This window comes from Babylonia areolata, chromosome 6 (assembly GCF_041734735.1).
Source record: "Babylonia areolata isolate BAREFJ2019XMU chromosome 6, ASM4173473v1, whole genome shotgun sequence".
In the NCBI taxonomy this organism is placed as follows: Eukaryota; Metazoa; Mollusca; class Gastropoda; order Neogastropoda; family Buccinidae; genus Babylonia; species Babylonia areolata.
In genome coordinates this window covers 50,684,023-50,707,572 of record NC_134881.1, presented here as the reverse complement: position 1 = coordinate 50,707,572, position 23,550 = coordinate 50,684,023, and the positions used below count along the sequence as shown (strand labels likewise).

Below are 23,550 nucleotides of genomic sequence, written 5' to 3'. Positions count from 1 at the left end.
GATAAATAAGCAAACAAATGTAAAACATGAAGACACACATTCACACATACACCCACACATGCATAACAGATATGCACCAAACATGCAGTTTCACAGATATGAAAGCACAGTCAAATACATATAAACGTACATGAGCTCCAACACACACACACACACCACATTACCCTGCACCTCCTCTACCCCCCTCCTCCACACACTCATTTCTAGTCTACGTATCGCAGCTTCCACGGCACACACACACACACACACACACACACACACAGATGAACACTTACTTGTACAAGCACACACACCTCCGTGGACGAATTTTGTTTAATGTCCCGTCACACATATCGGTGACTGAAGACACTTTGTTAAAGTATTTATGAATACATTTGAGTATTATCGGTTAGAAGGGGTGGGAGATGTGAATGAATGGAGGGTTGGGGGAAACTGGGCAAATGAGGGTGAAATGTGGGTGAAAATTGAAAAAAAAGGGGAAAAAAAATCTAAATACAATTACAGGAAACTGCTTAAAGGACTTCGTAAAAGAGAAGTCGTTAAACTGACAAGCGAAACAACTGATAATGAATGCAAAAAGTCAAAAACATCAACGTTCTCAGTCACTTGTGAAGACGCACTTTCGTGTACATAAGGCTTCATCAAGCTACAGTCAAAAATTATTTGCTCAATTGTCAGGTTACTAAAGCATCCATATCCTGGGCCAGGCGGGCTGTTTACACATGTGCATCGTTTTCACCTCAGTCATGCAGGCCGCCATTCTCCGTGTTCAGGGTAGGGGCGTGCTGGGTGTGTTCACGATTTTCGCACAACCCACTGAAATGTGATATAGATTTTAGAGTGTTTAGCGTGCATACCTCCTACCTCCTACCCTCCCAAACAAGTACCAGACCCAGACGGGGTTCGAGCGAAGCACCTCAGTGACGCGCGCGGTGACAGTTCAGAGCTGTATCCGCAGGGATACCATGCCCTCCCAGGTCCAGATCAGTTCCTCCTAATACCCGATGTGAGCACAGGGAAGCACACACACACACACACACACACACACACACACACGGCACATACACACACACACACACACAAACACACACACACACACAAACATACACACACACACACGGTACACACACACACACACACACACACACACACACACACACACACACACACACACACACTACAACAAAAAAACCAAGTTCACATTCTCGAGACGTGCAATCGCATGATGGGGGGAAAAGAGAGAGAGAGAGAGAGAGAGAGAGAGAGAGAGAGAGAGAGAGAGAGAGAGAGAGAGAGAGAGAAACGGGTTCTCAAGCAGTCTCAAAGAATGATGAGTGCGTCCACATAACCTCTTCTTCTCCTTGTTGCAGTTAGTAGCCATCGGTCAGCACGGTGACCATAACTGTCAGTGAGAGCGGGGTGGGGGGGAGAGGGGGGGGGCGCGGGTGGGGGGGGGGGGTAGCAGGACCTGTTGATCTGTCACCGTCACACACACACACACACACACACCGACCTCATCAGTCGTCCGTCTGTCGAGAAATAATTGTAATGATCGAAGGGGGGGTAGGGGGGGGGGGGAGGCTTCCCCGCGGAACGAGGAAAACATTATTACTGGGCTGAACCCGTCATGTCACCAATAGACTTCATCATTAACGTCTGTCTGTCGGGTCGCCGTGGGGGGGTTGGGGTTGGGGGTGGGGGCTGGGAGGTGGAGGGGTGGTGGTTGGTGGGTGAGGAGAGGGTGAGGGAAGGGCAGAGCCGTATCTCACAGTTGTCTTCTTCCTGTTCTGTGTCCATCCTGGTTCAGACAGCAGTTTGATATCATCAACAGCAAAGGAAGACATTTCACACGCAGAGCAGCAAAAAAGCCGACACTGACGGTGTTGCTCAATGAACACCAGGTGCACACTTTGAACACCTGACACAGCAGCAACATTGTTTAAAACAACAACAACAACAACAAACATAAAACATTCAATTGAAATTGAACCTCGGAAGAGTCTGAAAGGAAGAAAGTCGGAAAGAGTCAGAAAGGAAGAAAGTTAGAAAGTCTGAAAGGAAGAAAGGGTTAGAAAGTCAGAAAGGAAGAAAGAGTCAGAAAGGAAGATAGTCAGAAAGGAAGAAAGAGTCAGAAAGAGTCAGAAAGGAAGAAAGAGTCAGAAAGGAAGAAAGAGTCAGAAAGGAAGAAAGAGTCAGAAAGGAAGAAAGAGTCAGAAAGTCTGAAAGGAAGAAAGAGTCTGAAAGAGTCTGAAAGGAAGAAAGAGTCTGAAAGTCTGAAAGGAAGAAAGAGTCTGAAAGAGTCTGAAAGGAAGAAAGAGTCTGAAAGGAAGAAAGAGTCTGAAAGGAAGAAAGAGTCTGAAAGTCTGAAAGGAAGAAAGAGTCTGAAAGGAAGAAAGAGTCTGAAAGGAAGAAATAGAGAGAGTCTGAAAGAAAGAAAGAGTCTGAAAGGAAGAAAGAGTCTGAAAGGAAGAAATAGAGAGAGTCTGAAAGAAAGAAAGAAAGTCAGAAAGAGTCTGAAAGGAAGACAGAGTCAGAAAGGAAGACAGAGTCTGAAAGGAAGACAGAGTCTGAAAGGAAGACAGAGTCTGAAAGAAAGAGAGAGTCAGAAAGGAAGACAGAGTCTGAAAGGAAGACAGAGTCTGAAAGAAAGAGAGAGTCAGAAAGGAAGACAGAGTCTGAAAGGAAGACAGAGTCTGAAAGAAAGAGAGAGTCAGAAAGGAAGACAGAGTCTGAAAGGAAGACAGAGTCTGAAAGAAAGAGAGAGTCAGAAAGGAAGACAGAGTCAGAAAGGAAGAAAGAGTCTGAAAGGAAGAAATAGAGAGAGTTTGAAAGGAAGAAAGAGTCTGAAAGGAAGAAATAGAGAGAGTCTGAAAGAAAGAAAGAAAGTCAGAAAGAGTCTGAAAGGAAGACAGAGTCAGAAAGGAAGACAGAGTCTGAAAGGAAGACAGAGTCTGAAAGAAAGAGAGAGTCAGAAAGGAAGACAGAGTCTGAAAGGAAGACAGAGTCTGAAAGAAAGAGAGAGTCAGAAAGGAAGACAGAGTCTGAAAGAAAGAGAGAGTCAGAAAGGAAGACAGAGTCAGAAAGAAAGAAAGAGTCTGAAAGGAAGAAAGAGTCTGAAAGGAAGAAATAGAGAGAGTCTGAAAGAAAGAAAGAAAGTCAGAAAGAGTCTGAAAGGAAGACAGAGTCTGAAAGGAAGACAGAGTCTGAAAGGAAGACAGAGTCTGAAAGAAAGAGAGAGTCAGAAAGGAAGACAGAGTCAGAAAGGAAGACAGAGTCTGAAAGAAAGAGAGAGTCAGAAAGAGTCTGAAAGGAAGACAGAGTCAGAAAGAGTCTGAAAGGAAGAGTCCGAAAGGAAGAAAGTCAGAAAGAGTCTGAAAGGAAGAGAGTGTGAAAGGAAGAGAGTCTGAAAGGAAGAAAGAGTCGGAAAGGAAGAAAGAGTCTGAAAGGAAGACAGAGTCTGAAAGAAAGAGTCAGAAAGAGTCTGGAAGGAAGAAAGAGTCTGAAAGGAAGAAAGAGTCTGAAAGGAAGAAAGAGTCTGAAAGGAAGAAAGAGTCTGAAAGGAAGAAGAAACAAAGCAGACCCACCGGAAAAAAAAACAGAAAAAAAGAAAGAAAACACATACATACCATACATACATGCATACAAAAGAAAACAACAACAACAACAACACACACACACAACAACAACAACAACAACAACACACAACAACACCACCAACAACACAACAACAAAACAAAAACCGAGCTGGCAGTCGTCTCATCCAGCAGCCCTGCGCACCACTGTCTTCTTCTTCTTCTGCGTTCGTGGGCTGCAACTCCCACGTTCACTCGTATGCACACGAGTGGGCTTTTACGTGTATGACCGTTTTTACCCCGCCATGTAGGCAGCCATACTCCGTTTTCGGGGGTGTGCATGCTGGGTGTATGTTCTTGTTTCCATAACCCACCGAACGCTGACATGGATTACAGGATCTTTAACGTGCGTATTTGATCTTCTACTTGCATATACACACGAAGGGGGTTCAGGCACTAGCAGATCTGCACATATGTTGACCTGGGAGATCGGAAAAATCTCCACCCTTTACCCACCAGGCGCCGTCACCGTGATTCGAACCCGGGAACTCAGATCGACAGTCCAACGCTTTAACCACTCGGCTATTGCGCCCGTCGCGCACCACTGTCCAAAACAACAACAACAACAGTTGTTTAGTTTAGTTTTGTCTTGCACTTCAACCTTCTTTTCATTGTCAAATAATGTGTGTATTTTCGCCATTGCGTTTGTGTATTGCTTGTTACATATGAACGAGCACGATATAAGCTCATGCTTGTTGTTGCTCAAGTCTTATTAACTGAACGCTGTATTGCACCTTGTTTCTTGATATTCAAAGTGTTTAAACCAACAACAACAAAACCGACAACATTAAAACCTCGGTGCTCAACTCATGGTACTCATCACCCGGTGGACCGTAAAGGACCATTGCTTGGTGCTCTGTGAGCAGCTCAACTGCAAAACCAGCGATTTCATTCAAAGCATACTGCGTTCTGGAGCCAGTGCTGGCCACTTAACTTCCAGTTTCACGATGTAGATACAGGTTAATTCACGCGATGGTGTAGCGTATATGGATTTGTCCGAACGCAGTGACGCCTCCTTGAGCTACTGAAACTGAAACTGAAACTCACGCGAGCCGAGCTGCTCCTTTATTTATTTATATATATATATATTTTTTTTTTTCTTTTCTTCTGTGTGTGATGTTTTCACGAGGGCACAGCACTGCGGTCAGCAGCCCACCTGGCGGAGAAGAACCATTTCGCTGCTGTTCGCCACTTCTTTTTTTTTTTTTTTTTTTCCCTTCGCGCCATCTCACCTGCCTTGCCCACAGAACACGGCCCGTGACGCCCACAGAGGCCGTCGGCTGCCGCTGCCGCGCGAACGGTAGGTTGTCTCGGTTAGCTTTGAATGGGTGGCAAATCACTTTTCTTTTTTTGACAGGTGCGCTATTTTTTTTTTTTTTTTTTTTGTGTGTGGTCGTTCCCCCTCCCTGTTCCTCATATCCCTGTTCCCCACCCACCTTCCGCTTCTCCATCCCTCCTTCCCCCCACCCCTCCTTTTTTCAGAGTCAGCAAAACGCCACGAATCCACCCCTAACCTCCTCCACCCTCCTCCCCACACACACCCATCCCCCGGTGTGAAGCTCTCGATCCACAGAGGCAAGGTGGGCTCGCGGCAGGTTCGACCTGAACCTCGGTAGGCGTTGAAGCGTGTCACTGCGGGGACAGACAGGGGAAGGGACAGACAGACAGACAGGCAGGCAGGGGAAGGGGCAGTGAGTGGCAGCGACACACGTCACAGGGGAGGAAGTGAACACGGGGGCGTGGGGGTGGGGGTGGGGGAGAAGTGTGTGTGTGTGTGTGGGGGGGGGGGGGGTGCAGGGGGGGAGAGGTAGGTGTGTGTAAAGGGAGTGATGAATGGGTGTGGAGGAGGAGGAGGAGGAGGAGGAGAGGGACGCAAAGTATCGAACCGAATGGTTGTTGAGGTGGGTGGGGCGTGACCACCTTTCACAACTTACCTCACCTCATTTCTCCGCCTCCCTACACCGCCCCCTCCCCCCCCCCCACACCCCTCCCCCCCCCACTCCCCCCCTGACCCCCTCGCTGGTGTCGGTCCACCTCTATCACAGGACTCGGGGCTGCGTCGAAAAAAAGAAGAAGAAGAAAAAACAAAGCCGGCTTTCGTTCGTTGAAGGCAAGAAGATCCGGTTGAAGGAGCAACGCGGTATAAAATCGTCCGTCTCCGCCATGGCTCTGTCATTGAGTCCCCTGTCTTTGTCAACAACAAGAGCCGTTCACTGCACTCAGGGAACACACCACTGCCGCTTGGTTCTGCTGCTTGGTGATGGTGGTGATGGTGGTGGTGATGGTGGTGGTGGTGGAGGACTGGATGGCGTGATGTGATGTCACAGCCACTGATCAGGATTTCTCGGCACGGCTCTGCCTCAACTCGCTGACTCTCATGACAGACTGTGCATCGCCGTTAGCAGCGGTACTGGTCATCGATATCTGCTGCCATTGAGTAGGTTGAAACCAATTTTAACTGTTTGGTTTTTTGTGTGTGTGAAACTTAAAATAGTAAGGTGACTATTTTATTGATTGGTTTATTTATTCATTCAATCATTTTTGCACAACTTGCTCTTGTTTCGCCAACTCTAAAGCTGATAAAGTAATGATTAGGGTGTACAGGAACAAAGTTACCATCAGCTTTAGGGTATACTGCTGTGCAATGACCGTAACGTATATTTGTAGGGAAAAAAATCGTCATTAAAATTTTGCTCTTCATGGACAGTTAGAAGCGAATAGAAAGAAAGTGGGTGGCGCATTGAATGATCAAAGGCACTCTCTTCACTCCGACGCAGTTTTTGAAAGTTTGAACTGACATGATTAGTTGCTGCCGTTGCATGTCAATTCTGCTCACGTGCACGCAAATCCGTAAACAGTACAAACCGTTGAAAGGTAGCCAGGCCAATGGAGGACATCGTCAAACGCAGATTCCAGGCGTGTGGACTGACAGTAGAAGTACAAGAGGCATGAAAAGTTCGTGTCAATGGCGTATAAAATCCTTATCCATTTGTGATCAAGCAGAGAGAGAGAGAGAGAGAGAGCTGGGACGAAAAAGAACCCGAAAGTTTCTACAGTATTAGCCAGGGGTCCTTTTGAAGGCGATACAGTACACGTGAACAGTTCACACCAATTTGAAGACCAGCTCATTCAGTGATATTCTGTCAGAAAAGCACAGAGAAGTTACATTCCAAACATCAATTCACTGGAGTATAACAGTGCACTGCGTAAAGGCTTTGCATAAGTTGTTACATACTTTCCTTACTATTGGTTCGTTTTTGTTTGCCACAAGCGAAGCAGTCCGGAACAAATTAGGTGTTATTTCTGGGGAATAAACTGAAGTCGTAATTCACGAAACACGTGACAAAAAAGCAACAAGTGTTGTTCATCTTCATTTTCTTACTTATTTTGAAAAAAAAGCAAATTAACGTCTATTGATTTTCTATAACGGCAGCGTTGTTCTGTGATATCCGATATTCAGCTTCTAAAATCTTGTCAGTAAACATTTTTCATGTCTGTCAATTCTGTCAGTTCAAGGATGATTTCGACATTTTGCAAAAAATTATCTCACTGGTCTGAACATGTTTATTCCACTTTTGTCGTCTATTATCATTTAGTCTTTTTACGTAGTTGTCTTGAAAAGACATTTATGTTTTTGGTACCTTGGATAATTAATACAAAGCCATTTCCATTTTGAAACTGGAATTCCCTGACACAAGAAACCCAAGATTTTTTTTAACCACGTGATTCTAGGTCAAACAACATTTCATACAGTGGTTATTGTTGTTACTTTTTTGTGTCCACACAAACTCTTTAAAACCAATATTTAAAGCATTGCTGTTCAAATCGGATTCTAGGTCAAACAACATTTCATACAGTGGTTATTGTTGTTGCTTTTTTGCGTCCACACAAACTGTTTAAAACCAATATTTACAGCATTGCTGTTCAAATCGGGTCATCACTAAGTGATCAATAATCATCTGAGAACTTCATAATCGCATCAGCCACAATTTCAAGCATACTAATGCCGTCTTCTTCTTCTTCTTCTGCGTTCGTGGGCTTCAACTCCCACGTTCACTCGTATATACGCGAGTAGGCTTTTTACGTGTATGACCGTTTTTACCCCGCCATGTAGGCAGCCATACTCCGTTTTCGGGGGTGTGCATGCTGGGTATGTTCTTGTTTCCATAACCCACCGAACGCTGACATGGATTACAGGATCTTTAACGTGCGTGTTTGATCTTATGCTTGCGTATACACACGAAGGGGGTTCAGGCACTGGTAGGTCTGCACATATGTTGACCTGGGAGATCGTAAAAATCTCCACCCTTTACCCATCAGGCGCCGTCACCGTGATTCGAACCCGGGACCCTCAGATCGAAAGTCCAACGCTTTAACCACTCGGCTATGGCGCCCGTCTAAATGCCGTTGTCAACATCAAAGGAAGAATATCAAGAGGGGTGTTCCAGCAGTTTGTAAGTACAAAGGTACAAAATATCTTTTGTCAGGCCGAAATGCATCGAGAAATATTCAACGTAACATCATTGCCGTCACAATCAAGTTCTTGCAATATTCTAAGATTTCATTCTGAACCAATCAAAGTATGTATCCTCCTTGACCTCCTTCCTTGCCTTGTAACTGAATCGCTGGTTTACCAAGCATTTTATAACCATCATAGATAGATGGATGTAAATTGTCCTACCAAACATTTTATAACCATTATAGATAAGAACTGTTCCTGGTGACAGTCAAGCATTTCAACACCTTGCTGTTTCACCATAACCAATGACGCTACCGTTAACAGCTTGGCTCAAATCATTGCCAGGAAAACGTCGTGTAAAACTGAAACACATGATTGTCGTTGGTACTCTGTAATTAATAAAATAAACACACACACACACACACACACACACACACACACACACCAAGAACAACAACAACACAGCTCTCCCACACACTCTCACTGTCGTAGTTTTCTCTTTGTTTGGCAGGAAGGCGAGCAGCTCATCGCCAGCCGTGCTACAAGGTGCTGGACAAGTCCTGTCTACCTCAAGGACTCCGCTCTCTGTCAGAGAGAACCTCAAATAACGAGAACGTGACAAGTTCTGCATGTTGTGCTTCTGGAGGGGGGAACCAGCTGGTAACAACGAAACAAAACAAAACAAAAACAACAACAACAACAATTTCTAGAAGAAAGAACAACCAACTTTGAACGAAGTGTGGAGTTTTCTATCACGGTACGATCTTCTTCAAGAAGCGACACAAGAAAAAAAAGAGGAGAGAGAAAAGATGTTTTCCAAACGGGAAACCGGAAAGACACAAAAGAAACGGACATGACTAACTATTGTGGGAGAAAGAAACGTTTAGATTGTATGCATCCATCTTTTCTTGCCAGTGTCAGTGACATGATGAAGCTCAATGTCAAAATGTGGACCCTAGTGTTCGTCTTGCCATACACCACCTTGGGACTATCATTACCATCCTCATCCTCTGTTTCCCAGGAAGAACAGCAACCTTCTTCAGCTTCCTCTTCCCTGACATCTCTCACATCATCTCTGTCGTCGTCGTCGTCGTCGCCAGTGGCTGTGACGTTTCCCTCTGTGTGGGGAGTGGCAGCGGAAGGTAAGGCTTGGACTGGGCTGGAGAGGGGTTGGGCTGGGTCTGTTTGTTCCTCCGTCTGGGCTGTGTGTGTGTGTGTGTGTGTGTGTGTGTGTGTGTGTGTGTGTGTGTGTGTGTGTCTGTCTGTCTCTCTGTCTGTCTCTCTCTCTGTCTGTGTGTGTGTCTCTCTCTCTGTCTCTCTCTGTGTGTCTCTCTGTCTCTGTCTCTGTGTGTGTCTCTCTCTGTCTCTGTCTCTCTCTGTGTCTCTGTCTCTCTCTGTGTGTTTGTCTCTCTCTCTGCGTGTGTCTCTCTCTGTATCTCTCTCTGTGTGTCTCTCTCTCTGTCTCTCTCTGCGTCTCTCTCTCTCTCTCTCTCTCTCTGTGTCTGTGTGTGTGTGTGTGTCTCTCTCTCTGTCTCTGTGTGTCTCTCTCTGTCTCTCTCTCTGTCTCTCGTGTTTATCTGCCATTGTCTGCCAAATGTACTTTTCTCTCTCGGAGTGTCCTTGCACTGTCTGGCAGCCACATAAAAAATATTTTAAAAAATCCCTTCAGACAACTCACCCTCACCCACCCCCCTCCCCCGACCCCCCGTGGGAATATAAAGCACCTGGTGCCAAGGTCACTTCACAACGGAAGGTGATACACACAGGGTGGCGGTAGTGGGAGGTGGGGGGGGGGGGGAAGAAGGGTGGTGGTGAGGGGTAGTGTGGGAAGTAGGTTCAATCTCGGGTAGAAGGGGGGCAGGTGGAAATGTGAGAAAAAGACATGATGGGGAAGAGAGCAATAGGGGTGGGGGTGGGGGTGGGGGGCTGGGGGGCTGGGGGTGGGGGTGGGGTGGGGGCAGAACTGTTTGGTGTGCTATGAAATACCAGGAGCAAAATCTCCATGTTTCGTCTTCACTGCGGAAAGTCTGGATAACAAAAATGTCCATTCCAGATTTGAAATACATTGATTTGTGATGACAGAATTATAATTTTGAAAGCTCATGATTTTTTTGATTTTTTTTTTTAGACAGCAAGGTGTTGTGTCAAAAGTACATTAATTACAAGCTGGGACCAATATCTGATGGAATAAATGAACCCGTTACACTGAACTTTTCTTTTTTTTTTACATTAATTACAAGCTGGGTCCAATATCTGATGGAATAAATGAATCCGTTACACTGAACATTTCTTTTATTTACATTAATTACAAGCTGGGACCAATATCTGATGGAATAAATGAATCCATTACACTGAACTTTTCTTTTTTACATTAATTATAATCTGGGACCAATATCTGATGGAATAAATTAATCTGTTACACTGAACTTTAAAAAAAATTTTTTTTTACATTAATTACAAGCTGGGACCAATATCTGATGGAATAAATTAATCCGTTACACTGAACTTTTCTTTTTTACATTAATTACAAGCTGGGACCAATATCTGATGGAATAAATTAATCCGTTACACTGAACTTTTTTTTCTTCTTCTGTTCACTTTGTTTTGTTCCCCATCAGTACATGTTGTATGTAGGTGTGGGACCGTCATACGGTCAGTACATGTTGTATGTAGGTGTGGGACCGTCATACGGTCAGTACATGTTGTATGTAGGTGTGGGACCGTCATACGGTCAGTACATGTTGTAGGTAGTTGTGGGACCGTCATACGGTCAGTACATGTTGTAGGTAGTTGTGGGACCGTCATACGGTCAGTACATGTTGTAGGTAGTTGTGGGACCGTCATACGGTCAGTACATGTTGTATATAGTTGTGGGACCGTCATACGGTCAGTACATGTTGTAGGTAGTTGTGGGACCGTCATACGGTCAGTACATGTTGTATATAGTTGTGGGACCGTCATACGGTCAGTACATGTTGTATATAGTTGTGGGTCAGTCATATGGTCAGTACATGTTGTATATAGTTGTGGGACCGTCATACGGTCAGTACATGTTGTAGGTAGTTGTGGGACCGTCATACGGTCAGTACATGTTGTATATAGTTGTGGGACCGTCATATGGTCAGTACATGTTGTAGGTAGTTGTGGGACCGTCATACGGTCAGTACATGTTGTATATAGTTGTGGGACCGTCATACGGTCAGTACATGTTGTACGTAGTTGTGGGACCGTCATACGGTCAGTACATGTTGTATATAGTTGTGGGACCGTCATACGGTCAGTACATGTTGTAGGTAGTTGTGGGACCGTCATACGGTCAGTACATGTTGTATATAGTTGTGGGACCGTCATACGGTCAGTACATGTTGTAGGTAGTTGTGGGACCGTCATACGGTCAGTACATGTTGTATATAGTTGTGGGACCGTCATACGGTCAGTACATGTTGTATATAGTTGTGGGACCGTCATACGGTCAGTACATGTTGTATGTAGTTGTGGGACCGTCATACGGTCAGTACATGTTGTAGGTAGTTGTGGGACCGTCATACGGTCAGTACATGTTGTAGGTAGTTGTGGGACCGTCATACGGTCAGTACATGTTGTAGGTAGTTGTGGGACCGTCATACGGTCAGTACATGTTGTACGTAGTTGTGGGACCGTCATACGGTCAGTACATGTTGTAGGTAGTTGTGGGACCGTCATACGGTCAGTACATGTTGTAGGTAGTTGTGGGACCGTCATACGGTCAGTACATGTTGTATATAGTTGTGGGACCGTCATACGGTCAGTACATGTTGTACGTAGTTGTGGGACCGTCATACGGTCAGTACATGTTGTATATAGTTGTGGGACCGTCATACGGTCAGTACATGTTGTAGGTAGTTGTGGGACCGTCATACGGTCAGTACATGTTGTATGTAGTTGTGGGACCGTCATACGGTCAGTACATGTTGTATATAGTTGTGGGACAGTCACACGGTCAGTACATGTTGTAGGTAGTTGTGGGACCGTCATACGGTCAGTACATGTTGTATATAGTTGTGGGACCGTCATACGGTCAGTACATGTTGTAGGTAGTTGTGGGACCGTCATACGGTCAGTACATGTTGTAGGTAGTTGTGGGACCGTCATACGGTCAGTACATGTTGTAGGTAGTTGTGGGACCGTCATACGGTCAGTACATGTTGTAGGTAGTTGTGGGACCGTCATACGGTCAGTACATGTTGTAGGTAGTTGTGGGACCGTCATACGGTCAGTACATGTTGTATATAGTTGTGGGACCGTCATACGGTCAATACATGTTGTAGGTAGTTGTGGGACCGTCATATGGTCAATACATGTTGTAGGTAGTTGTGGGACCGTCATATGGTCAATACATGTTGTAGGTAGTTGTGGGACCGTCATATGGTCAATACATGTTGTAGGTAGTTGTGGGACAGTCATATTGTCAGTACATGTTGTACGTAGTTGTGGGACAGTCATACGGTCAGTACATGTTGTATATAGTTGTGGGACCGTCATACGGTCAGTACATGTTGTAGGTAGTTGTGGGACCGTCATATGGTCAATACATGTTGTAGGTAGTTGTGGGACCGTCATATGGTCAGTACATGTTGCAGGTAGTTGTGGGACCGTCATATGGTCAATACATGTTGTAGGTAGTTGTGGGACCGTCATATGGTCAGCACATGTTGTACGTAGTTGTGGGACAGTCATACGGTCAGTACATGTTGTATATAGTTGTGGGACCGTCATATGGTCAGTACATGTTGTATATAGTTGTGGGACCGTCATATGGTCAGTACATGTTGTATATAGTTGTGGGACCGTCATATGGTCAGTACATGTTGTACGTAGTTGTGGGACAGTCACACGGTCACGACACGTATGTTGTTTTGGGAGGAGAAGATGGAAAGTTATTACATAATATTTTTTTAACCCCCACCCCCATCCCCCAACCCCCACCCCCATCCCCCAACCCCCACCCCAAGCCCCGCTCCAAGAAAAAACAAGAAAAACCAAACCAAACAAAAAAAAAAAACCAAACAAAAAAACCACAAAAAACACACAACAACAACAACAAAATCAAGAAAACATAAAAAAGAAAAAATCCTAATGACTCCCGCCCCCATCACTGGCTTTTAACTGTCTCCATAAAATGAGAACGTTCACCTTTCACAGCTAATAATTTACGATACTTGGTACACAGAATGAAGGGGGTGGGGAGGGAGAGAGAGAGACAGACAGACAGACAGAGAGAGAGAGAGAGAAAGAGAGACAGAGATAGAGAGAGGACACACGATATAAAAACAGCTGGTCTGTTTGTGTCCACGGGCGGAGGATCTAGAGATCAACAGGAGTCCTTTTTATGCAGTGTTTGCCCTGTAATTATCAGGCAACATAGGGAAGGCTTTACTGAACTGGGCAACACAGGCGCTTGATTGTTGTCATTTATTATTATCATTATTATTAGAATGTTGCATGCAGAAAATAACAAATGCGGTCATTATCTTATCACACAAAATTACCCAAAGTTCTGATGCCATAATATGACCTACACATGCGGGCAAGCAAGCACGTGAAAGAGAGAGAGAGAGAGAGAGAGAGAGAGAGAGAGAGAGAGAGTTGACACACGTCTTTGATGCACGCACGCACGTACCTCTTGCGTTATTCAAGAAACAAACAATGAAACACGGACTCAGTGTTTTTCGCACTTAAAACTTTCGTGACGGGGCGCTTTGAAAGACAGTTCAGCGGACCCACTGTTTTTCGAATATGTACACACACAGACACACACACACACACACACACACACAGAGATATAAACTAAACCGTGTGTGTTGGCCCATTGCAGTCATTTGAGGCTTGACCTGCCTTACCCAGTGGCTTTGGCAGAGAGGGTCGGGAGTGCCTTCATGCACTGTGGACACACACAGACACACCATAGCAAAACTTCCTCCATCTAACCCTCTAAAGATTAAAAGCCTTCGACATTCGAGCTTGAACTGCTGCGAAACTTCCTGATATGAATTTATACACACACACACAATGATGTACTTCCGTCTATAACACACACGCACATTCACAAACGCACAGCACACACGCACGCGCGTATGCACGCACACACACGCACGCACAAACACACGTGCAAATAAACGCACAAACTCATACGTGTATACACTGCACATACACACGCCGTGGCACACACACAAACACAATTTAAACCCCCTCCCCCCCTCCGACCCCACACGCCCATGGACCATTGCTCATTTCTTCTTTTCCTCCATTCCCGGGGGATGGGGGGGGGGGGGGGCGGTGAAGTCTGCCAAAAAGAAAATCTTTGTACCAAGTATAGACAATAAAGTTTGTGTATTGTGTAATGTGAACACCACCTCCCGCCTCGTTCAGAGGAAGAAAGAAGACCCCAGTCCATTACTCGCTCTCTTGCAGAGGCGTTTCACTGGCTCGCCTGTCTCGCACAGACAGAAGTGCCAGATCAGCAGTGTGACTGCAGAACACACCAATCCAACCCCGTCTCGGTCAGGTCATGTACTTCTTCTTCTTCTGCGTTCGTGGGCTGCAACTCCCACGTTCACTCGAATGAACACGAGTGGGCTTTTACGTGTATGACCGTTTTTACTCCACCATGTAGGCAGCCATACTCCGTTTTCGGGAGTGTGCATGCTGGGTATGTTCTTGTTTCCATAACCAACCGAACGCTGACATGGATTACAGGATCTTTAACGTGCGTATTTGATCTTCTGCTTGCCGTATACACACGAAGGGGGCTCAGGTACTAGCAGGTCTGCACATATGTTGACCTGGGAGATCGGAAAAATCTCCACCCTTTACCCACCAGGCGCCGTTACCGAGATTCGAACCCGGGACCCTCAGATTGAAAGTCCAACGCTTTAATTAACCACTCAGCTATTGCGCCCGTCGGTCAGTTCATGTACGTTTTAAACCAGTTTTACAATATTGTAAATGGCGGGATATCCTGCAGGTGGAAAACAGTCTGGAACTTGCTGATGGTGAAGAAACAGCACACACAAGACAACACAACATTCGTTTCAGGTGACAACGATTTTTCCTACAGGCCTGTTTGGTGGTTCATTTTTCACTTGTGTTTGTTCACATGCTTATCAGCTCAATGAACGTGTTACTCATTTACTGGCATTACTTTAACGAGTGAAGAAGGGGGTGAGGGGAGCTCGGAAGTTTGTTTGAGAAGTTGAAAACAATGCGACGTTATTACCGGGGCGAACGAACCCCCCCACCCCCCTCCGTGTGTGTGTGCGCGCGCGCGCGCGCGCGTGTGTGTGTGTGCATCTGAACGCTTTCCACAGAGTCGTGAATCGGACAGCTACTGCTGTCAGCGGATGGTTGAGATGGTGTGATGAAGGTGTTTAAACGGTACCGGGGGAGGGGGAAAGGAGTGATTGCTATACCCACTGTCCATAAAACACGCCTATCCACCCTGTGTGCACCGACCCTTGAAGTACAGCCGTCATTTGGCTTGATGGCGTGAAACGACCACATGTCGTCACGGTGCATGACTGTGGTTCATGCTACAGGACATGTCGTCACGGAACATGACTGTGGTTCATGCTACAGGACATGTCGTCACGGAACATGACTGTGGTTCATGCTACAGGACATGTCGTCACGGAACATGACTGTGGTTCATGATGCAGGACATGTCGTCACCGAATATGACTATGGTTCATGCTACAGGACATGTCGTCACGGAACATGACTGTGGTTCATGCTACAGGACATGTCGTCACGGAACATGACTGTGGTTCATGCTACAGGACATGTCGTCACGGAACATGACTGTGGTTCATGCTACAGGACATGTCGTCACGGAACATGACTGTGGTTCATGCTACAGGACATGTCGTCACGGAACATGACTGTGGTTCATGCTACAGATGGGGGACCATGACTGTGGTTCATGCTACAGGACATGTCGTCACGGAACATGACTGTGGTTCATGCTACAGGACATGTCGTCACGGAACATGACTGTGGTTCATGCTACAGGACATGTCGTCACGGAACATGACTGTGGTTCATGCTACAAGGACATGTCGTCACGAAACATGACTGTGGTTCATGCTACAGGACATGTCGTCACGAATATGACTATGGTTCATGCTACAGGACATGTCGTCACGGAACATGACTGTGGTTCATGCTACAGGACATGTCGTCACGGAACATGACTGTGGTTCATGGCTACAGGACATGTCGTCACGGAGCATGACTGTGGTTCATGCTACAGGACATGTCGTCACGGAACATGACTGTGGTTCATGATGCAGGACATACAGGACATGTCGTCACGGAACATGACTGTGGTTCATGCTACAGGACATGTCGTCACGGAACATGACTGTGGTTCATGATGCAGGACATGTCGTCACGGAACATGACTGTGGTTCATGATGCAGGACATGTCGTCACGGAACATGACTGTTGTTCATGCTACAGGACATGTCGTCACGGAACATGACTGTGGTTCATGCTACAGGACATGTCGTCACGGAACATGACTGTGGTTCATGCTACAGGACATGTCGTCACGGAGCATGACAATGGTTCATGCTACAGGACATGTCGTCACGGAATATGACTGTGGTTCATGCTACAGGACATGTCGTCACGGAACATGACTGTGGTTCATGCTACAGGACATGTCGTCACGGAACATGACTGTGGTTCATGATGCAGGACATGTCGTCACGGAACATGACTGTGGTTCATGATGCAGGACATGTCGTCACGGAACATGACTGTGGTTCATGCTACAGGACATGTCGTCACGGAACATGACTGTGGTTCATGCTACAGGACATGTCGTCACGGAACATGACTGTGGTTCATGCTACAGGACATGTCATCACGGAACATGACTGTGGTTCATGCTACAGGACATGTCGTCACGGAACATGACTGTGGTTCATGCTACAGGACATGTCGTCACGGAACATGACTGTGGTTCATGCTACAGGACATGTCGTCACGGAACATGACTGTGGTTCATGCTACAGGACATGTCGTCACGGAACATGACTGTGGTTCATGGTACAGGGTCTGAACGTGTCGTGGTCATTTCCTTTTTTTGCGATCCGATGGTGCTGCTTTTTTCTGTACCTTTGGAAGCGTTCTGTATGGAGGGGTGGGGGAGGAGGGGGGGTGTGGAGTGTGGGGGGGGGCGGGGGGGGAGAGACAGGTGTAGTCTTTTGAAATAAAGTCATTTTTGGCCCATCCCAGGCTTGTGGGACCTGTGCTTAACTGCTGGTTTCTGGTTATGTGCCAGGGTTCCACGTGGATATGGCATGGTCATGTTGAAATACCTCTTGGTGATTTCAAGGTCAGTTAGAACAGACCTTTTTATTTTTTTACCATTAGCTTCTCCTCCCTGGCCGCCTGTCTATTTCTCTGACACGCTGACTCTCACTCCCCCCTCCTTCGTCTGTCCAGGGCACTTTAACTTTATTATTATCATTATTATTATTATTATTATTATTATTACGATCTTCTTCTTCTTCTTCTTCTTCTTCTTCTCTCTCTCTCTCTCTCTCTCTCTCTCTCTCTCTCTCTGTGTGTGTGTGTGTGAGCCTGCATGTTTCTGTTTTTTAATTTAATTTAATTTTTTATCAAAGTGTATTTTTCTACAAAATTTAGACAACCCATTTATTATCGTGGGTTCTTTGTGTCCACAAAGTGCAAAGCTACAGACAGGACTGCGGTTACTTGTCTCACCCGAATGACTAGCGTCCTGACCAGCAGTTCAGTGCAGGGAAAGGAAACACTGGCAAGTGTCAGATTCGAACCCATGCGCTCAGATTCTCTCGTTTCCAAGGCGGACAGGCTGCCACCCGGCCCCACACTCCACTGACTGGATGTGTTACTCGGTAAATGCGACAAGGTGACGTCACTGCATAAACGCCTCTCTTGATGATGCGACAATGTGACGTCACTGCATGAGCACCTCTCTTGATGATGCGACAATGTGACGTCACTGCATGAGCACCTCTCTTGATAATGCGACAATGTGACGTCACTGCATGAGCACCTCTCTTGATGTTGATCACAGGTAGTTAGGACTGTGGAGGCCAACATTACTTGCTAATGTTGCTCTGTTGTCATGGGGACAATTTCCTTCGTTTATCTTCCTCATCAACACCTATACAAGACCCGCTGGTACTCAGTTAGTACCTGAAACCCCTTCGTGCGCACATGCATACAGAAGATCAATTATGAGCGTAAGTGATGCAGTTTCCCACAGTCATTTCTCGGTGTGTCATTGACACAAAAAACACAGTCAGTCATTTCTCGGTGTGTCATTGACACAAAAAACACAGTCTGTCATTTCTTGGTGTGTCATTGACACAAAAAACAGTCATTTCTCGGTGTGTCATTGACACAGGAAACACAGTCTGTCGTTTCTCGGTGTGTCATTGACACATGAAACACAGTCTGTCATTTCTCGGTGTGTCATTGACACAGGAAACACAGTCTGTCATTTCTCGGTGTGTCATTGACACAGGAAACACAGTCTGTCATTTCTCGGTGTGTCATTGACACAAGAAGCACAGTCTGTCATTTCTTGGTGTGTCATTGACACAGGAAACAGTCTGTCATTTCTCGGTGTGTCATTGACACAAGAAGCACACCCACCCATATATGTAAATGGAAACAGGAAACATACCCAGCATGCACCTCCCCCACCCACCCCCCACCCACCCACACCCGAAGACTGATTGTTCTGCAACTTACATGCAAGGTGTGAGGATTAAAAAGAATTACTGTGCCAGATTAACCTTACACGGCGTTTCATTGCATTATGTGATTGACTGTTTGTGCCGACCAAACTTTTGCCTTATATCCCACTTGTAACATTCTGATTGTTGGTATATATATATATATCATTCATCAAAACATGCAGGTCGATCCAACTAAGGAAGCAAACATGACGAATTGTAACAACAGACTGCATCAAAAATACAGACTAATTTCAATGTCTATAGTAAACGCCCCCTAAACCAATTCAAACATCCGAAATCCGCATACATCAGGACAGCCAATCAATGCAAAACCCAACATCATCAACCAAAAGATCAGCCCCACTATTCCTCATCCCCCCTCCCTCCACACAACACCTAACAGCACACACTGGAAACAGAAACAGCACACACCCACACTGTCACGGGCATCAGAAGATTAATTAAAGACAGAGGAGTCTTGAGGTTGGTTTTTAAAGTGGAAATGAACTGGGGGTGTCTTAATAATTCACATGGCAAGTAGTTTCATTGCACGGGAGGCGATGAATGCTAAGGATCTTTGAATATAAATAATTAAGTAATTATTATCATTTGGGCCAACAGCAAAGTGAGAGCTGTATCATCAATGGTTTCTCCAGTCAATGGGAAACCATTTACAGCTTAGTCTTTTGTGAAGGACTATGACTCTCAAACTAGGAGGCAAAATTGCACTGGCTCTTAGTGCTGCAGCCTTGTGGGCTAGTGGGTCTTTGGGAACCATCCCAACGCCGACTGTCCCAAAACCCTCTTGGCCGAGAGAGTGGGGATGTACTTGGGCAAGACACTCTCCACTATAATCAAATTCTAGCCCAAATAGTCGGAACAGCAGTTGCCTCCTCTGCTGTTCTGATGGTCATAGTCGGACACGACTGACTATCCTATCTCTCTCTCTCTCTCTATATATATATATATCATTATTATTATTATTCTTACCATCGTGATGATAATTGTTGATTACGATAATCATTTTTGATTTCAGATCCCCCTGGCAATGCAGTGTCAAGAACCAAACGCGATCACAAGTCAAGCGAACGACAATCGTTACAGTCATCAACGTCCGGTGAGAAGACTTTTCATCATCATCTGTCACAACCAGTAACGATGATGACGACAGAGGTGACGGGATGACTATGATGATGACGATGATCATCACATGACGACGATGACGATGGCGATTACAAGCAGAGTGGGTGGTGTGTCTGTTATGACGACGGTAATGATGACGATAGCAATACTGGCGACAGTTATCATACTGATACTATGACAGCGACACACACACACACGACCCCCTCCTCCCTCCACCACACACATACACACACACGCGCGCGCGCACACACACATTCTCTCTCTCTCTCTCTCTCTCTCGGAATAGCAGTTGATGATAGTAGTGATTCATAATGGTGTTACACCAGATCTGGGACAGTGATATACATAAAAGAATCTGTCAATCTGTAAAGAACATTCAAGCCAAGTAGACAGGTAAATAGGTAGAAAAAGAGATAGACAGACACATAGACTGATATATATATAATACATATATACACATATTATTCATATACAGAGAGAGAGAGAGAGAGAGAGAGAGAGAGAGATTCCGCATCTTGGTGATGAGGTAATCACTGCAGGAGCTTCTTCTTCTGCGTTCGTGGGCTGCAACTCCCACGTTCACTCGTATGCACACGAATGGGCTTTTACGTGTATGACCGTTTCTACCCCGCCATATAGGCAGCCATACTCCGTTTTCGGGGGTGTGCATGCTGGGAAATGTTCTTGTTTTGTTTCCATAACCCACCGAACGCTGACATGGATTACAGGTTCTTTAACGTGCGTATTTGATCTTCTGCTTGCATATACACACGAAGGGGGTTCAGGCACTAGCAAGTCTGCACATATGTTGACCTGGAAGATCGTAAAAATCTCCACCCTTTACCCACCAGGCGCCGTCACCGTGATTCGAACCCGGGACTCTCAGATTGAAAGTCCAACGCTTTAACCACTCGGCTATTGCGCCCGTCACTGCAGGAGCAACATCAATGATCAATCACAAGGAAATGTAGTCTCCGCCTCTTCTACAACTGGTGAAAAAACAAGGCGTAAACAAATGAATGCACGAAGGGTAGTAAAAACGATATGAAATAATTTGTATCCTTACAAACATATACAGATATGAGCCAACTGGGCCCTTCGCTGTAATAAAGGAATGCCATGGGTGATCAACCATAGCCCAATATCAATGTCAGACACCATAGGTGATCAACCATAGCCCAGTATCAATGTCAGAAAACATGGGTGATCAACCATAGCCCAATATCAATGTCAGAAAACATGGGTGATCAACCATAGCCCAATATCAATGTCAGAAAACATGGGTGATCAACCATAGCCCAGTATCAATGTCAGAAAACATGGGTGATCAACCATAGCCCAATATCAATGTCAGAAAACATGGGTGATCAACCATAGCCCAATATCAATGTCAGAAAACATGGGTGATCAACCATAGCCCAATATCAATGTCAGACACCATAGGTGATCAACCATAGCCCAATATCAATGTCAGAAAACATGGGTGATCAACCATAGCCCAATATCAATGTCAGAAAACATGGGTGATCAACCATAGCCCAATATCAATGTCAGACACCATAGGTGATCGACCATAGCCCAATATCAATGTCAGAAAACATGGGTGATCAACCATAGCCCAATATCAATGTCAGACACCATAGGTGATCAACCATAGCCCAATATCAATAGCAGACAGTCAGTTTTAGGCAGACGAAGGAAGTCAAAATTACACTCTATCTTTCTGTGTCTGTGTCTCCATGAGCACCATTATTCTGTAACCACTTCCGTGTCTGTGTCTCCATGAGCACCATTATTCTGTAACCAGTTCAGGAAAAACCAAGCAGCCCTGTAATATGGATCAGTGTAGCTATTGTATGGATGGATCAGTGTAGCTATTGCATGGATCAGTGTAGCTGTTGTATGGATGGATCAGTGTAGCTATTGTATGGATGGATCAGTGTAGCTATTGCATGGATCAGTCCACACGCTTTGACAGCCCACTGGAACCGGAAGCTGAGTCCTTGTTGTGAATTCCAGATTCCCAGGACACAGCGGACGCGGACCATGCTGACGTCACAGAGGGCGCAGGCCTGGTGCCCCCCGTGTCTCCACGCTCCGCAGCTCAGCGCCACAACAGCCGCGGGACCAGAGGGCGGTCAGAACAACGTGCCAGACCCCTAAAAAAAAGACGGCGCTCCCGTACAAAATGCCAGAGGAGCAAGAAAGGACAGCGGCGGCGAAAGCAGCGGAAGTGCCGTCACTCCAGAAAGAAGGACAGAAACGGGAAGAAGAGGAGGAGGAAGGGGAAGAAGAAGAGGAAACAGAAAAAGCGGAAAACTGGGAAACGTGGGAAAAAAAGGCGAAAACAGGTGAACGGGGCTGATACCGCATCATCATCATCACCATCATCATCATCATCACCATCATCATCATCATCACCCACTGCGGAAAGGATAACGGTGATGAAGAAAAGCGAAGCAAACAAAGGCAGACGCCGAAACTTTCAACCTTTGCAAGTAGCGAAGGGCCTCCACGTTGCCTCTCCGCTGGCACACGAACGGCCTACACCATCCAGCAAGAGGTCCCCCCACATCCCTGTCCAGGAGCTGGCGCTTGGTTACAACACGAGGCAGCCGCTGTCCATGGACAGCCACAGAAACAGCCAGCAGCAAAACAGCGGCTCTGGCGACGCTGCTCACCCGAAGGGGACTGGAAAAGTTCCCAGTGCAAGTCAAAAACGTTTCCAAAGGTCCACACCGGTTCTTTTAAAACGACTCAGTTCATCACTCCCAACTGACAGATACTCGGCTGCTGTACAAACACATGTGTTCAGTTCGTCAATGGGAAGGACAAACGCGTTAGAAATGTTATCAACCCGTTTGAAACAGAAAGGTGATTCTGGAAAAATAGCACCAAGGCCTTTTGGAGAAGAGAGAAAAAGACAAGTGTTCGCCGACAAATGGTCCTGAAACGTGTTGGTTCAGGGACTGTGGCGGTGCTGTTCATGCACTAACTACTTCAACTACCTCTGACAAGGTGTGCCGCTTGGGGCCCAACACACTGGTGTGAAGAAGGCTGTGTTGTGGGTGTGAAGAAGGCTGCGTTGTGGGTGTGAAGAAGGCTGTGTTGTGGGTGTGAAGAAGGCTGTGTTGTGGGTGTGAGGAAGGCTGTGAACAAGGCTGTGTTGTGGGTGTGAGGAAGGCTGTGAACAAGGCTGTGTTGTGGGTGTGAAGAAGGCTGTGAACAAGGCTGTGTTGTGGGTGTGAAGAAGGCTGTGAACAAGGCTGTGTTGTGGGTGTGAAGAAGGCTGTGAACAAGGCTGTATTGTGGGTGTGAAGAAGGCTGTGTTGTGAAGAAGGTTGTGTTGTGGGTGTGAAGAAGGCTGTGTTGTGAAGAAGGCTGTGTTGTGGCTGTGAACAAGGCTGTGAACAAGGCTGTATTGTGGGTGTGAAGAAGGCTGTGTTGTGAAGAAGGCTGTGTTGTGAGTGTGAAGAGTGTGAAGAAGGCAGTGTCGTGGGTGTGAAGAAGGCTGTGTTGTCAAGAAGGCTGTGTTGTGGGT

The 23,550-nt window shown here is 46.0% G+C and overlaps 1 protein-coding gene across 8 annotated transcripts in view; it reads left to right on the top strand.

Moving 5' to 3' along the window:
* LOC143283123 (uncharacterized) overlaps positions 1-23,550 on the top strand; it is a 67,166-nt gene that overhangs the window by 41,795 nt on the left and 1,821 nt on the right. The window contains exons 1-4 of one of the 8 annotated variants that reach the window (XM_076589261.1): positions 5,825-6,069; positions 8,603-9,233; positions 19,903-19,983; positions 22,029-23,550. The exon at positions 22,029-23,550 is cut by the window's right edge and continues 1,821 nt beyond it. In XM_076589261.1, the coding sequence (XP_076445376.1) occupies positions 8,945-9,233; positions 19,903-19,983; positions 22,029-22,960 (1,302 nt within the window). In that variant the 5' untranslated portion in view covers positions 5,825-6,069; positions 8,603-8,944 and the 3' untranslated portion in view covers positions 22,961-23,550. Of the gene's footprint in view, positions 1-5,824; positions 6,074-8,602; positions 9,234-19,902; positions 19,984-22,028 lie in introns of those variants that run through there. The other 7 variants (XM_076589262.1, XR_013055344.1, XR_013055343.1 and 4 more) reach the window with 7 other exon arrangements.